Below are 16521 nucleotides of genomic sequence, written 5' to 3' on the forward strand. Positions count from 1 at the left end.
ACATATTAACAACATACAGTGGAAGATGAATACGGATTCCTGACAATTAACAGTGTTGTGTGGCTTGATACTGAAAAATCAATAATGCCGATACCAGATCTTTATGCTCTAAAATTGATTCGCACATCAAAATATTGACACTTCAGGCATTTGAGGTTATGTACAGTATATCGTGAACAGGAACACAGTGGAAAGTAACTACATTATTGAGATCTTATCCAAATGATATCCGGTTGGTGGGAACTACTTTTTCGTCTGTAAGTGCGTAATGGTTAAGCTCAGCGGCACACTCCTTAGTCAGTCTCAGTATGTTTAATCAACGGCCGATCATAATCAAAGCCATGTGTGAATTGTGATTTAGTTTTCATTGTTATAGTAGTTCTTAATAATATAATTCATTTGAATGATATTATTGTTTTGCTTATTTTTTTTTTATTGTTTAGAACACCGTTTTCATATATTTTATATAATTTTGTCCCATGTTTGTCTTTTATGATGTTGTATATTAGCTTGCCTATATTGTAAATCACGCCACTGCCTCAATATACGTCAGAGTTCAACATAGATTACTCATAGAAATTACTCTGATGTCTCGTATTCTTTATGCTATGATTCAAAATACTCAGTATCGAAAGGAAATCAGTGGTATTGCACATCACTACCAACTACCAAAAGACCGGTGTGCAAGTCCAGGCGCTCAGAAAGTGATAGCGAGGACGGCCAATCTTACATTTGAAAAAAATGGCAGAGTCAGTCAATGAGCAAGGGAAACAGGCTTCAATTTGAACGGACGTTTTCCACTTGGTCTTAGTGCTTGACCCGTCTTCATTTAATACAGCGTAACATTGTTTTTGGCAGTGACGCACGGTCAGGGGAGACCATGATGAAAAATTTAAAAACGAATAATAACATAAAATAATTATTAATATTTGTCTATTGAAGTGTGATATATGAAAATATGAATGAGTAATGAATGAATAAAAATGAACATGAAAAAATGAAATTGAAATAGATGTATTTTTTGTATGATTCCAAGCGTCTCTTCTGGGCTTAAGTGTACAAACCCGGCCTACCGTCTCAGAGTTCGATCATGGCACCTGTCAGTTTGACAGCATGTCGCCAATAATATAATGTTGCAAGACCATCTAAACTATGACCTTCTACAGCCCTTGTTATGTCTTTCATGTCAGTGTGACATCACTATTCCTGCTAATCAGACAATAAAATACACATGAATCTCATACGGGAGGCACTTGCAGTACAGTCGTTCCTCGTTTATCGCAGTTAATTGGCTCCACACCCGACCGCGATAAGTGAATTAGATAAGTGAACTAAGATACTAATAAACGGAATATTTTCGTAGCTAGAGCATAGAAAACCTGTTTATGGCTTGCTAAATACGTGTGTTAACATTATTGGAGCCCTGTAGACGTGAAATACCACATTATAGTCACTTTTACACTCCTAGTATTCTTTGTTTACATCACATTTCTTTACTAACCACAAAACAGAATGATTTATTAGTTAATATATTTTTGAAAAACCATGATAGAGTGAAGCCGCAAAATTCAAACTGCAAATTTTCGGAAACGCCTTTAGCGACTGCTTATGGTAGCAAAATGAACATTCCTTCCAAGGGCAACAGCCCTGGTGGACAGTCCTGCAGTCCGCATGCCTATTACAGGCTCTTTCAAATACTCGCAACATCTGCCGTGTGATAAAACTGCACATTTGGGAGTGACCTTTTATTGTTGCCAGCCCAAGGCATACCTATGCAATATTCATGTTGTCTAATCAGCATGTTGATATGCCACACCTGTGAGGTGGATGGATTATGAATTCTGAATGCTCACTAGCACAAATTTAGACAGATTTGTCAACAATATTTGAGCGAGATAGCCCTTTTGTATACATAGCTCATGAAAGAATGAGAGCAAAAACAAAAAATTATTGTTTATATTTTAGTGTAGTGTACTTGTACAGAATGATGTCGACATCTGGGAAAAATTCTAAATCAATATCTGCGCAGTTGGAATACATTTAACTGATTTTAGATGCACAGTCATCCCTCGCAATATCGCAATAATATGATTATTGCTCCCTCGCTATATCCTGTTTGTTCAGAAATTAATTCATTCATAAACAATCGACTATGGTAGACTATGATCTATTATTAGTCAAAATATATTGAAATACAAGTGATATGTCGTATTCTGGTCACTAGGCGGCAGTAATGACACAACATTCACACAAAACCTACATTACAAAGTTACACTGAAGTCATGTCGTCAGCCATGGCATGTCCGACATGATAGAGTGAAAAACAAGTTCTCCCATTCCGTATGGAAGTGGTAAGTCTTTGTCATCTTAAGTTTGGAAGAAATAAAGTTGAGGCTAACTGGTTAGCTTGCTAGCTGGCGGCCGTCTCGAGTCCCTGCAGCATAAGAGATGCACAATGTGTTGTAAACAATGAATAATAGGAGTGTACAGGTTACTATAGGCATGTTATTTCATGTCTACAGGCCTCTAATAATGTTAAAAAGTGTATTTAGAAAGTTATAAACAGGTTTTCTATGCCCTGACTATAAAAATATTCCATTTATTAATCCCTCATTTATCAGGGTTGGGTTGGGTACAAACATTTTGAGAACTTATATCGTTTTTGTTTTTTCAACTGCACTTCAAGACAAAAGGTAAGCTTTTTGTGCATGCCAATTCTGAAACTTTTCTCATCTCTTAGACTTACAACAGGGGGTAAATCAAAAGCCAATACGCATCGGTGTTGATGGAAGCATACAGGGAGCTACTTGGAGAATAAAAAAGCATCAAAATCAGTGATCTTTAACATCACATTCACAGATACTGAAAAATTCGGCCAATTTCGACTCATACCCGTTCCATTAAGTATGTGGCTTACCAATCAAGACAAGTTCTACCACTCTGAAGATAACAGACAGGAAAGGAATTATAGTAGTGTCTTTTGGCCAACATAAATACTGAATTTAACTTTGTTTTTCACCATCACCACTCATGTCTCAAACAGCATAACAAGTCAGCGATCTCTGCCCCTCAAGCTCATGTGTCTTCACATGTGAACAGCTATTTCCGTATCACTTACCCAACATCTGCTACCACAGCCGGTTTGTGCTTCCTGTAGGCTAGCTGGTCCTTATGCAAATGACAAGCGGCGTCACATTTGCCAGTCTGTGAAAGGGCACATGAGTTAAACCACAGTTTGCTTCACATGTTCACCATCTAAAAGTCAGATATGTCTGAAAATTAGCTATTTGGGCTGATCAATCAGATAAAATTAAATAAAAATAAAAATATATATATTATTATTATTTATTTTTTTTTTTAGATTTTCTGGTTGATTTAGTTTCTTGTGGTTAATGTACTCCATTTATTCTTCTTGTGCATCAGTTTGGTTGCCTGGTTTTTACGTGCTTTTTAAATGTGGTGGCATATTCTTTCGGTATTCTACTGTATCATCTCAGCTGGTGGGTTGGGACTCGAAACTGGGTTGCAGATCCTCTCTGGGTGAGTCGCAGAGAGCTAGTCAGAACTTCCATTAAAATATGTAATATACAAGCAATGTCCGACTTTTTTTTTTTTATTAAAACTGAGCAATATTTTAGTCATCATCCTTTTTGGTCCAGTATATTCATTGCATAGTTATTAGGGCTGCAACTAACGATTATTTTAATAATCGATTCATCGGTTGATTATTTTTTCGATTAATCGATCAATCGGATTAATAAAAACACATTATTAATTTCCGCCTCTCAGCTGCACTCCCCTTAAGAATGCATGAATGGACTTTTTCCCTCCCCAAAATCATAGCAACGACAGCGAGGAAGAGGAATATCTCCAACACCGAAATTGAAGTAGAGAAGTATAAAAAAAAAAAAAAAAATCAACTGACAAACATCACTAACACTCTACTGCAAATGAACAAGTCACTGGAACAGAGTGCTACATGTGCGTCACCAATAAATAAATAAGAAATAACAAATAAATAAACTTTTTTGGGCAGGCTTTTATGTGTATTACTGTGAAAGATGGCATAGGCAGTTTTTAAAAACAAATACATTTGGTTGGTTTGACTTAAAGTGGGTCACAACTTAATAAACATTGGAAAATGTGGGACATACTGGATAAAAGCTAGTCAAACATCCTCCACAAGACAGGACATACTGCTAAAACATATGCGAGTCAAAGACTGAAACGTTTTAAGACCTACTGCAAAAAGGCGAGTCAAAAATACTCTATATGGGAAGAGCGCTCTGCTGTTTTTCGGAATCTGCTGCAAAAATGTCTGTGCAAAGTTTTGACATCATTCACGGGCCGTCGGTTTAGTAGGCCTGATCTCTGGCGAAGCAGCTCTATCCTCTCAGCGAAGATTCTTTGACCACTCTGACTCTTCCTCTGTTTGCTTCATACAATACACCTGTGTGTTTCTGACCAGCAATGTTGCAACCAAAAAAAACAACCATTTTCCGGTCTCTTCAGCAACACTCGGGATAACTCGGCGCAAAACGTCCTGTTTCCGGTAAATCCTCCCATCGAGATACAAGCACACTAGCACGACATGCACGGCTAAGCTACACATGACATTGAGTCCACACTTGCTACTTTAGCTTTGCAGCACGTTTTTCAGAGAAGCCCCTTCTCATTGGAAAAAGAAAAAATCTCACCCAGATTCACCTCTTCCAGTCCACCTTAATAGAACCGCTGTAGCTGAGGTACTGCCCGCTGGTTTCGCCATAACACAGGTTACCAAGCAGCCTGCAGCTCTCTTAACTCCGTTGCCCCATTTGCTATATGCTAACCTGGAAAACAGCGATGTTACGCTTGTTGTCGCTTTTCACTCACGGAGTTGCATTGCAAAATGGCGCAGAACAAATTGTTACGTGTTTGTTTTATTTACAGTTCATGTTGGATTTTATTTTGTACACTGCATACATTTGCTGTGCGCTGAGAAAGCTGGAGCAGCGCACAATTGCACAGGCGTGCAGTTTAAAGGGAGCCTTGCTGACAAGTTTTTCAGTATTCCCCTACAGTTTCATTCATCTAAAAAGGTACAAGTGATTAGATTTAAGCGAGTAGGGTATTTTTTGCTGCTTTGATCAATGACCACAAGAAGAACTGTGAATGACAGAAGCTGCCAAGAAAAGAGTAGCCGATCTTACATATTTATAGTCCAAGCTCAATTGAAGTGCCGTGTGGATTACAATTCAGCCCATTTCCCCCTTAATCCAGTCATTAGTCAGGGCTTTCAAGGACACAGAACATCCAACACCTCTGCATGTAAATACAAGGACTTATTGACGAACACTTTAACACACAAGAGCCATTCTTTAGTAAGCAGCTTTAGGAAATGAGATAAGTATGAGTAATTATGCAAGTATGTATAAATACTTCAGAATATATGATGCAGGTCCTCTCAGGGTAGAGTAAACTTATTCCAAAATGCTTGGTAGTCAAACTGATTAATGAACCTTGTCAGTGGTATCATTTGTTATGTTGGATTTACATTTCTACAAGGCCAGTCTGCCTTCCACACTAATACCCTGGATAGATGATATCAAGTGTACTGGAGTGAACATGAATGTAGCCAATGAATGTTCTCAAATGCATTTTTAAATCCTTATGAGACCTCAAGCACCTCTAAATGTCATCTTAGCACCCCCCAAAACAACACTGGTAGTTGTAACGGTCATGCAGTATTTTCCAATATTGCCTCCTAACCCTAACAAGGCTGTCAAAAATACCACGTTAATGGCGGTAACTAAAATATTTCACTAGTTAAGTTAAATTAACTAATGAACGCGCATCATGGCAAGCCACGGCTCTCTATTATGACGACTGCCGGCGGCATAGTGTAGCTCCCCACAGCTCTTTTAGAACTTTATTCTTACCTGAACACATCAACAGCAGTGCAATCCAACTCCATATATGTACCTCCAAGGCCAAAGAAACACGTCTCTAGTCCATTCATTGCAACAACACTTCCTTATTGTCACGAGACAGACCCCGACATGCGTTCATGGACACTCCAAACATCACAGCAAGGTCTTAATCATGCGTGTACGTGTGGTCTAAATAAACAGAAATGCAATTAAAATCAATAAGTGGATAATCTTATCACTCACTTTGTAACTCTTAATGCAGAAGTATAATTTGCTGCATTTAAGTGTGCTCGAAAATCCCAGAAAATTCACTCAAAACATGTGATTTCAACTTAAATGACGTGGTGTCTTTGAACGCCACTCCTCCTTGCTCATAATAACGCAGTTAAAAGTCTGATTCAAATATTGTGCTATTAAATAAACTCGTGTTAGGTAAATTCATTCATTCATTTTCAGACATGCGTGCCATCTTTTAACTTGATTTAAATTTTAAGTTAATTTGGCGCTGTTAACACCAACAAATATATATAAAATCCTGCCCTGTCATTTATCTTTCTTTCAGTAAAATACTGTAAACATTTTCAGACATGACAATGGTAACGGTAATGGTTTCATTTATTTTGAACATGTGGAACTGTGAAAGGATGATTTATGAGATGTATTCCATTGTAACCTTCATTCATGTTCAAATAAAAGTAAACCAAACCAAACCAAACATGCAAACAAGTTACCTTGGAATACATCACATTTGTGGGTGGGCGTAATGCCTGCTTCGTCCCTGGGCAGGGTGGGCCTGCGTGGCGTTGATGGTCAGATGATCAAGAAACTAACAGACTCCATGGATGGAAGGCTTCTCCGTGTTATTGAAAAGAAGGTTGGCAATATTGGTCACTAATTTATGTTTGGAAATGTCAGAAATATTTATTTGTAAAGTTTGTTTATCATTCTCATACTTGAAAATAAATGAAAATAAAGCAGTGAGATGGGAATATTTTTGTTTTTCTTTGAGTTGCCTAATAATTCTGCACAATAATAGTTGCCCAATAATTGTGCACACAGAGATATTCTCAACAAAAGCCAAAACCTCACTTTCACTTCCTTAAATACTCAAGTTTGAGGTTTATTAACATTTTGGAGCACTGTTATTGTTAAATAATAAAACTAATAATCAATAATGCAAATTAATCATTGTTAATTAATAATTGTGGCTCCAGTGTGTATACATGCTGCTAATAGGCCAATGAAAGCACAGCAATTAGAAGAATGTGAGATGTAAAACAATAACTATTCTTTACAAAATGTATTTTTGTTAGTATTTTTGGGTGTCTGGAACGGATTAATTGGATTTCCATCATTTCCTTTGAGAAAAATTGCATCTGTGTTTGACCTGAGAGGACTGAAAGAAAAAAAAACAAACTCGAATGCCAACTGAGAAGAAGGTAGCACACCTAGCTACAAGAACGGAAGAAAACAAAAGTTTAAATGTTTTTAAACCAATGATTGACATTGTTAATTGACCACATTCAATCTGTCACTGTTTACTCCTAAGACAAGTGCAGGGGAAGCAGCCAGATACTGTAATTAGTCCCGGAAGGTTAGTACTCCAAATCCACTCTGCTGGCTAATAAGAACCAAAACATCTTTGTGAAGTGGGCCTTGGACTGCTTGCAAATGACTTCTAGTGCAGTTTGGGCATTTATGCTATTTATGTCCCTGGTGGGTGTGTCCACTGGGGGTGGTTGCAATAGGATTGTTGTGAACGACCGCGGCTCTGCTTACCTTTTGGCTTTGATATTGTGGCTCAAAGTACTCCAGCCATCGCTTACAAGAAAAGAACATGATGAATCTTTCTCTAGGTGGCATGGAAAGATAAACCTGGTGTGTATTTAAACTGTTACATAACAGAAGGGCCAAAGTCTGCACTTAAAAACATATTTTCTAACATAGGCAGTTCACAAAAAATGGGTGGGCAGGCACTCCAGAGTCCCAAAAATGTGTATACAGTACAAGCAATTAGAAAGTCAGTTTTCTTTCCTCTTTAAATGCCAAACATTGCTGGGGGTCCAGGTTTGAATCTGGACTCAGGCCTTTCTTTGTGTGTTTGGACCACATTGTGCTTTCCATGCAACCACACTGACCAAATTACCTTGCACTAACCACACACACACAGATAAGAAGCCTTTTGTGGTGCCGTATGCAGCACCTGTTGTTTGTAATGTGAATAGAATATTGATTACGTCCGAGAAATTAGCCTTGTGGGTCTTGTTTATGCAGAGGTTAGTGAGGAAATAAATCAATGCGCAAAGTCGTAGTTTGGATTGCAGGTTACAGGTGGTCCTTGCCAGCAATAAGTCAGACTCGCTTCCAGAGGGCTGCCCTTTGTCACCGATTGTGTTCATTACTTTTATGGACAGAATTTCTAGGTGCAGCCAGAGCTGCAATCTTAGAGCTGCAATCCTGCATGGCTGCAGGATTGGGTCTCTGCTTTTTGCAGATGATGTGGCCCTGCTGGCGTCATCGGGCTGTGATCTTCAGGGATGAGAATCAGCACCTCCAAGTCCAGGGTTCTCACCTGGAAAAGGGTAGCTCTCTTTGGGTCGGTGATGAGATCCTGCCCCAAGTGGAGGAGTTTAAATACCTCTGGGTCTTGTTCACATGAGGGAAGGATGGAACGCGAGATCGACAGGCTGATTGGTGCGCCATCTGCAGTCATGCAGACTTTCCATCGTCCTGTTTTGGTGAAGACGGAACTGAGCCAAAAGAAAGCTCTCAATTTACTGCGTGCCTAACCTCACCTATGGTCATTTGGATAGTGACCGAAAGGACGAGATTGCAGATACAAGCAACCAAAATGAGTTTCCTCAGGGCTCTTCCGTAAGGTGAGAAGCTCTGGGAGAAACTTAGAGTAGAACCGCTGCTCCTCCGCATTGAGAGGAACCAGATGAGGTGGCTCAGGCATCTGATCAGGATGGCACATCCGACCGGTAGGAGCACACGTTAGAGAAACATCACTCCAACGGCCTGGGAACACCTCGAGATCCACCAAGAGGAGTTGGACGAAGTTGCTGGGCTTCTCTGCTTCGAATGCTGCCCCCGCGACCCGACCTTGACTAAGAAGAAAAAGATGGATGGATGGCTAGATGGAGGTGGTTCGATGTTCTGTATTACATTTTGTGATTACAAACGCGCACCCATAAATTAATTAACTTCATTTTGGTCTGTAAGCACAAGACTTGCTCAAGAATGCAGTGTGTGTCTTTTATGCGGGTGTAAAAATCATGTGTGCCTGCGCAGCTGTACTGAGGAAGAAAAACACTAATTATTAGTTAACTTTTTGCCTTTTCTTTGGTGTACTTCCACCATAAGGGCCTGCCTTACGCTTGGGAGACATAATGAAGTACAAAAAGATGACAAAATCGTGACCAAATTTATGGACAAAGGCAGATTATCACAAGATGTGTACTGTAATCTAAGCATTTAGTCTTCCACAGCCAACATCTCATTCATTCATTTTCTGCCACTCATCCTGTTCAAGATCACAGGTGAGTCCTTGGACTGGTCGCCCGTCAAGCACGCATATAAACGACAACCATTCACACTCACATACACACCCATGGGCCAAATAGTTTCCAGTTAACTTAACATGCATGTTTTTGGGCTACAGGAATAAACCATAGTAGATACTGGGACTAAATCCATGCAAGCATGATTTAGTGTGCTTTTACTAGTGTGCTTAACTTCATGCAGTATGTTCAGGTTTGGTTCTGTTTAAAAAAGTAAAAAGCACTTGAGTCAAGTCATATCTGTGTTGCAAACTGTGTACAAAATGGGCAAACATCAAGCAGCTTCATCTGTTACTATGGTGATCATGGATGTGGCCAGAGAAACATTATAATAGAAAATGAACTGTCGTTCAGTATGTGACATGCTGTGTCCAAAAAAGGGAACATGTTGCTGTCAGAGATACATAAGCATTAACAACATGCCGTTTTCATCCATTTTTATCTTTATTTGTAGTGTTTACTGCCTTACATCAAATATTTTAGAACCTATCGAATTAGGCAAATCACATGATACGGGTTTCATTTGACTTTTCATCAAACTCAATGCTGTCAGTCGAGGCAGAATTATATGTGCATCAAATGTGCATGTTTAACAATGATGAATTTTTGCCTTTCTACAGGGCATTTGTGAGTATCAGCAATTATTTGTGTTCAGTTACTCGCTAGCCATATTACAAATTCACCTTTTTTTGCATTTCCTTTGGGATCAATGAGGCCCATGCCTATCTTCCACCAACTTTCAGGGTAAAAAAGTAACTGAAAATGACCCTTTCAGAACATTTTTGGCCTTTCAAAAATATGCAGTGACCAAAATAGCCACCCCTTTTCAATTACTGCCCAGAGCCTTCCATCCGTGTCATCAGTGGTGGCTGTATTTCATTTTTAGCTTGGACATGACTCTGAGCACTTAACGTAGTGCATTTATAGACACAAAGTTTTGATTTATGTTGGCACTGGAAAATAATAGTTTCTGGTAGCTTCACATTGAATTCTCAAGTATTTTGTAGTTAGTTTGAATCTTTTCTTTTTCGTTTCTTGCCCTTTTGTACATGATGACATTTTTTTTACATTGCCATTTTCAGCTAAATGTACTTTTTTTGGTCGTGTTATTTTTAGGAACAAAGGCTAAACATAGGCCTCGTCGTGTCCTTCAATGCCACAAAATTGCCTGTTTGGAATTTGCACCACAGCACCAAACGTGGGACATTGACAAGTGGAAGAAAGTTTTATTCTCGAATGAGAAAAAATGTAACCTTAACGGTCCTGATGGCTTCCGATGTTACTGCCATGTCAAGGAGGTCCCACCTGAGATGTTTTCCACACGGCACAGTACGGGGGGGTCCATCATGATCTGGGGTGCTTTTTTCTTCAATGGAACAATGGAGCTTCAGGGTGTGCAGGGGCATGAAATGGCTGCTGGCTATGTGGAGATGTTGCACGGGGCATCCCTCATGACTGAAGGCCCTCTCGTCTGTGTGGTAATGACTGGGTTTTTCAACAGGGCAATGCTGCAGTTCACAATGTCTGCCTGACAAAGGACTTCTTCCAGGGGAATAGCGTCCATCGTGCGTGTTCCCCTGATATAAATCCAATTGAGAACATTTGGGGATGAATGGCAAGGGAACTTTTAAAAAATGGACATCAGCTCCAGACAGTGTACGCCCTCTATGAAGCCATCTTCACCACCTGGAGCAACATTCCCACTCGCCTCCTGGAAACACTGGCATTAAGCATGTCCAAACAATTTTTGAGGTGATAAACAAGAATGGCGCAGCTACTCATTAATGAGTCCCTTTTTGGTAATTTTACTTCTATTTAAGGGGGGGGGGGGATTCTACAATAGGGAGGATTTCTTTTCTTTTTTTTTCATTTTTGTCACACTTAAATGTTTCAGATCATTGGACAAATTAAAATATTAGTCAACGACAACACAATTGAACATAAAATGCAGTTTTAAAATGAAACTTTTTATTATTAAGGGAGAAAAGAAAATCCAAACCTATATGGCTCTGTGTGAAAAAGTGACTGCCCCCCACTTAAACCATAACTTTACTGTCGTTTATCACACCTGAGTTCAAGTGGAAAAGGTTATAAAGCCATTTCTAAAGCTTTGGGACTCCAGCGAACCACAGTGAGAGTCATTCTCCACAAATGGAGAAAACACGGAACAGTGGTGAACCTTCCCAGGAGTGGCCGGCAAACCAAAATTACCCCAAGAGCACAGCAACAACTCATCCAAGAGGTCACAAAAGACTCCACAAAAAACAAAAAAACCTGAAGGAGAATGTTTGGCCATCTGTTCGTGACCTCAAGCTGAAACAAACTTGGGAAAACAAAATGAAGACTCTGGAGTGGCCTTGTCAAAGTCCTGAACGGAATCCTATTGAGATGCTGTGGCATGCTGTTCATGCTCGAAAACCCTCCAATGTGGCTGAATTACAACAATTCTGCAAAGATGAGTGGGCCAAAATTCCTCCACAGCGCTGTAAGAAACTCATTGCATGTTAAAAAAATAGAGAGCAGAACACATTCCTAACTTGCACAATAATTGTTCATACAGTAAGCCATACCTACTTGGAAATAAACCCCTTTTATTTAATATTGATTTACATTTTATACAAAAAGTACTTACATTTAATACATTTTCAAAATACATAGAAGTCAACCCACATATAAATCAAATATAAAATTATAAAAAGTCCTCATATTTATCATCCTCCTTTTCTAAAGTAACAGATGTGATCTAGGATAAGTCTTACTAACCATGTTTGTAGCTGTGGTAAAACACTCCGTTTTATACATATTTACGGAATCTGTTGATACATGAAATTTAGAAAAATATGATATTTAGCATTTGTCCTCTCAGTGTACAGTACAGGATCTGATCTGTGAACATTCAAGGTAGGCTTCAGTCCCTTTAGTCTCCCAGAAACCTCTTTTGTACAGCATATTGTTGTCATAACATGTTAAAGTATTGTTGTCAAAGAAGCTTAAAGTAATCGGAAATGGCAAAGACAGTAAAACCGAGGAAATTCCATACTGTATTTTGTGAGGAAATATCGTATTGCTATCTTGGCCTTCACTGTAAAGTCAAGCAGCACATCTACCATGAAAAGGGAAATTGTAATATTAATCCTTAAGGTTTGGCGGCGGATCCATCACCTAAAAAGGAGAAAAAAACTGAGAAATCCTCCTAAACTTTAAGCATTCATAAAAATGAGCCAAGCCTTCATTACCACCACAACACATCTGCGTTCCACTTACTTGATAAAGAGAGAGTACATATTTTAGCATTGTACTTTTAACTGTGCATAAGTATGGCATGGTGTGAATACATTTTTTGCACTTCAGATGCCTGGTGTCATTCAGTATAGGGCTGCATCACCGAAGTTTGACAAACCACTTGAAAATAGAGCTCCAAAGCACACCGAGCACATAATGCTGATGCTATGTCCGTAAAACCTAGAAGCCTCATAGAAAATTACTGTTTCCATGTCCATATAATACATTGTATACTGTGATTAAAAAAGAAGTACAAAGAGTCAAGTTAGGCTATGCGGCGGTTTCATGAATAATTCCCTCTAATTTCTTTGGGAGTAGCTCTCTTCTCTCGTCGATACTGATGACTGGCTTCCGACAGTTTTGTCCGTCCATGTACATCTTTGCATACACTGGGTTTGAGTAGTTCATGGGCTGTATGGAAGGAAAATAGGACAACAATATAAGAAAAGCAGCAATCAGGTCAGATTAATATACAGTCAAACCTCGGTTTTCAAACACTCCACTTTTTGTACGTATGATTTGGTATTTAACACAAAAATTTTGCCTCAGTTCTTGTTCTTGTCTCTGTTATTGTACAATATTAACAAAGTGTTAGAGGCGTTGACTCTTATGGTATTAATTCCGGCTGTCAAATTAAGGCATTAATCGCATTAATCTAATTTTTAATCTCTACGGTTTTTGGATGCAAGTTGCCTTTTTTAAAATCCGTTTTCATGAGTTGGGCTTCTTGTGCTTGAGTTGTCAGGGGTGGAAAACAATGGTCAGTTACACCCTGAAGTAGACATTGATTGGCTGCCATTGTGTTGGGCTTGTTTAGCATCACCCGATAGGCTCCTGTTGTAGTTGGGAGGGCAAGGTAAGGAGCGGTGAGTAGCGAGGAGGAGACATGAGATTTCTCGGTCCAATGAATGGGAAATATACATTTCAAAAACGCTCCGACTGCACCATTGATGAATTTCGAGTGATGTGCGTTGCATGTAACAAAGTAGTCTGTTTGCTCTGTACTCTTTTGTTCTCGAGTACTCGAGTACACAAACAAAGCAGTCTACTTGTCAGTGACTCACTGTCTGTACATTTGTTATTGAGCGTGACTGCTAAATAACTGCCATGGGGTCAAAGAAAGTTGCGAGTACCAGCGATTCGATAAAGAAGGTATGAAACACATTGAATTGGATCTTGCCATGGAAGTACAGGAAGTGATTAGAGATGTGCAAGTATCGAACAAATCATTCAAAAGTAGCAAGTGTTTCACTAAATTGGAACTCACGAGTACTGGCCTCTGTTAACTCGGCCACATACCGTTCACCACCCTTGCTACCGCTAGCTAAATCAGGCAACTTTCTGCGCATGCGCTCTGTGACAAGTGATTTGAGTGAATCAAGTACCCGATTCACAACTTGTTCCACATGTGCGAGTTTCTGCACATGCGCTCGGTGACAGTTGACTCGAGTGACTCAAGTACCCGATTCACTTCAGTGACTCACAAGAACTGGAATCACTAAAAGGAATCGACTTTCCCATCACTAGTCCGCATCAACAATAAATTCCATGCGTTTGTCATTTTTCGTTATTTCTCATTGCGTTTCCGCATGTGAAACTACAATAATTCTCTATGAAATTTATTTCATAAAATATTTTGGGTATGAATTGGATTTTTCCCATGGGAAAAATTGCTTTGGTTTTTGTACGTTTCAGGTTTCGTTGGATCTTCTGGACCGAATTAGTAATGAAAACTGAGGTATCACTGTATTACTCTTTCTACAACATTAAACATTCCACAATATGATATGATATATTAAAGCAACAATAATAACTCTTTAAAATACAGTAAAATCGTAGTTAAGTGGAATAGTGTAAAATAAAGTTATGTATTATTGTTGCTTTAATATGCCGACATTATTATTTGCATCTTTAAAGAAAGTTAAGGGAGTAAAAATGTGTACTTTTAAATGCAATGCAAAGGCAAAAAAAAAAAAAAAAAAAGCTGAACTTTGCACATTGTACATGCAGGGAGATGCAAACCATGCAAAAACAAATATTATTCAAATTACAAAGTATATTTTTATATACTTAACGCATGTGCCCCAAATTAATTTAGTGAATCATCCATTCATATTTGGTACAGGCAGTCATATTCAAACATGAATAAAAGCATTGCAACATTGACACCTGTACATTGTTGACTGATTGCTTACATTCTATACAACGATGATTCATGTCCTTATCAGGCAAATTTATAGTGAGATTTGAAAAATTCACCTGTCCAGGGATTACCTCCTTGGGCACCGAATTGATACCCAAGGTGCGAGGATCACTGGATTTTACACACCAGCCCTGCAACAGAAGCAAGCACCACCGCTGTTCATGCAAAGCTCACCAAAATGGCTTTTAAAAATGACCTACTGGTTATCAACATGCATAACCCAGTCTGTCTACATGTGAGTCATAAAGAGGATTACTTAGGGAGAAGTAGGTTGTTGCAGAAGAATGAAAAGCTGGTTAAAAGGCAGGCCTTTGAAATTAAGCCATTTTGCGCTGACAATAGCAGATGTCAAAGTTGGCAGTGCAAAAAGCAAAAGCATCAAGTTTGAGGCTCTAACAGCTGAGGCAGTCAAGAGCATCAGTGAGGGTTTCATATGCTCAGTGTATGTGTGAATTTGAGCTCCAGGATGAGAATACATTGACCGTTCGGTTGGTTCGTGAGGCCAATAAAACTGTGTTTATGCTGTAGAACTGCAACAATTCATCAATGAATTTATAATTAATCGATTATCCAATAAATCAACAACTATTTTGGTATTCGATTAATGTTATTTTATTTTAAAATGTTAATATCCTCTGATTTCAGTGTCTCAAATGTGGATACTTTTAAAATTCCCTTAGTCAACCATGAAAGCAGACCTATTATCTTTGTGTTTTTGGCAAAAGAAGATATTCACACACATCAGCTTTGACTTTGAAAAACATTTTTGTTTGTTTTCTGATATATTGAGGACCAAACCACTAATTGTTTGTGTTTGGTTCATATTGATTTGGCCTGTCTAGACCATAACCAATTACTCGATTAATTGAAACAACAAGCTTCAGAACTAATCAACTAAGAAAATAATCATTACTTGCAGTCCTAATCAGTTTGTATTATCAGTTAAGAGTCATTTGATTTAGTCTTTTCTTGCTTTTGCAGTAGTTTTTGCTGATACTGTGTGTCTATCTGTTGAAATAATCCAACCAACAAATGATGGGACTGTTGATGTCTTTGCAAGGGGTAAACTTAAACAATATCAGCACGGGATCAGATGATTTCCCCCACTGCTCATATGCACCACTGACCAAAACATTCTTACCGCATACACAAACCAATCCAATTTAAGAGCTGTGTGAAAAATTCAGCTAAAGATAATAATGCTCAGTTAAAATACAGTGTTACGTTGTTTCGTGGTTATGTGTACGCTCCCATTAATTAATTAAACACTTTATTTTGGTCCATAAACACGGGAATCGGTTAAGAAATAGTTACTTAGTGGCCCAGAAGAATACACTATGTGCTAAATTTTGGTCACACTTGTCTCAATTGCTTGTCGGTGAAGGATAAAGATTGTGTTGCAATGTCTAACATTGTAAGGATGACGAGAAGGAGGTCGATCAACAGTCTCTTCATTGCAAACACAAAACTGTCGGCCAAACCACGCCGCAGCAACATCAGCAAACTCAACTGTTGTCTCTGCACACAACCACACACACACATCATCGGGACACATGCAAAG

At 38.8% G+C, this 16521-nt stretch overlaps 1 protein-coding gene and 1 long non-coding RNA gene across 11 annotated transcripts in view; both read right to left on the reverse strand.

Annotated features, from left to right (window-relative positions):
* The window catches only part of LOC129187161 (uncharacterized), a 50731-nt gene extending 44731 nt beyond the window's left edge, over nucleotides 1-6000 (reverse strand). Inside the window, exons 1-2 of the long non-coding RNA XR_008572360.1 lie at nucleotides 5922-6000; nucleotides 3119-3204 (exon numbers count right to left, since the gene is read on the reverse strand). This is a non-coding gene — a long non-coding RNA (uncharacterized LOC129187161). The remainder of the gene's footprint in view (nucleotides 1-3118; nucleotides 3205-5921) is intronic.
* Nucleotides 6001-10351: 4351 nt separating this feature from the next.
* Nucleotides 10352-16521, reverse strand: part of lrp1bb (low density lipoprotein receptor-related protein 1Bb) — a 339637-nt gene continuing 333467 nt past the window's right edge. For 6 of the 10 annotated variants that reach the window (XM_054788302.1, XM_054788296.1, XM_054788300.1 and 3 more), the window contains 2 exons: nucleotides 14953-15091; nucleotides 10352-13168 (listed from right to left, as the gene is read on the reverse strand). In XM_054788302.1, the coding sequence (XP_054644277.1) occupies nucleotides 13041-13168; nucleotides 14953-15091 (267 nt within the window). In that variant the 3' untranslated portion in view covers nucleotides 10352-13040. The remainder of the gene's footprint in view (nucleotides 13169-14952; nucleotides 15092-16521) is intronic. The other 4 variants (XM_054788299.1, XM_054788306.1, XM_054788297.1 and 1 more) reach the window with 2 other exon arrangements.

The sequence above is a fragment of the Dunckerocampus dactyliophorus genome, chromosome 9, assembly GCF_027744805.1.
Source record: "Dunckerocampus dactyliophorus isolate RoL2022-P2 chromosome 9, RoL_Ddac_1.1, whole genome shotgun sequence".
In the NCBI taxonomy this organism is placed as follows: Eukaryota; Metazoa; Chordata; class Actinopteri; order Syngnathiformes; family Syngnathidae; genus Dunckerocampus; species Dunckerocampus dactyliophorus.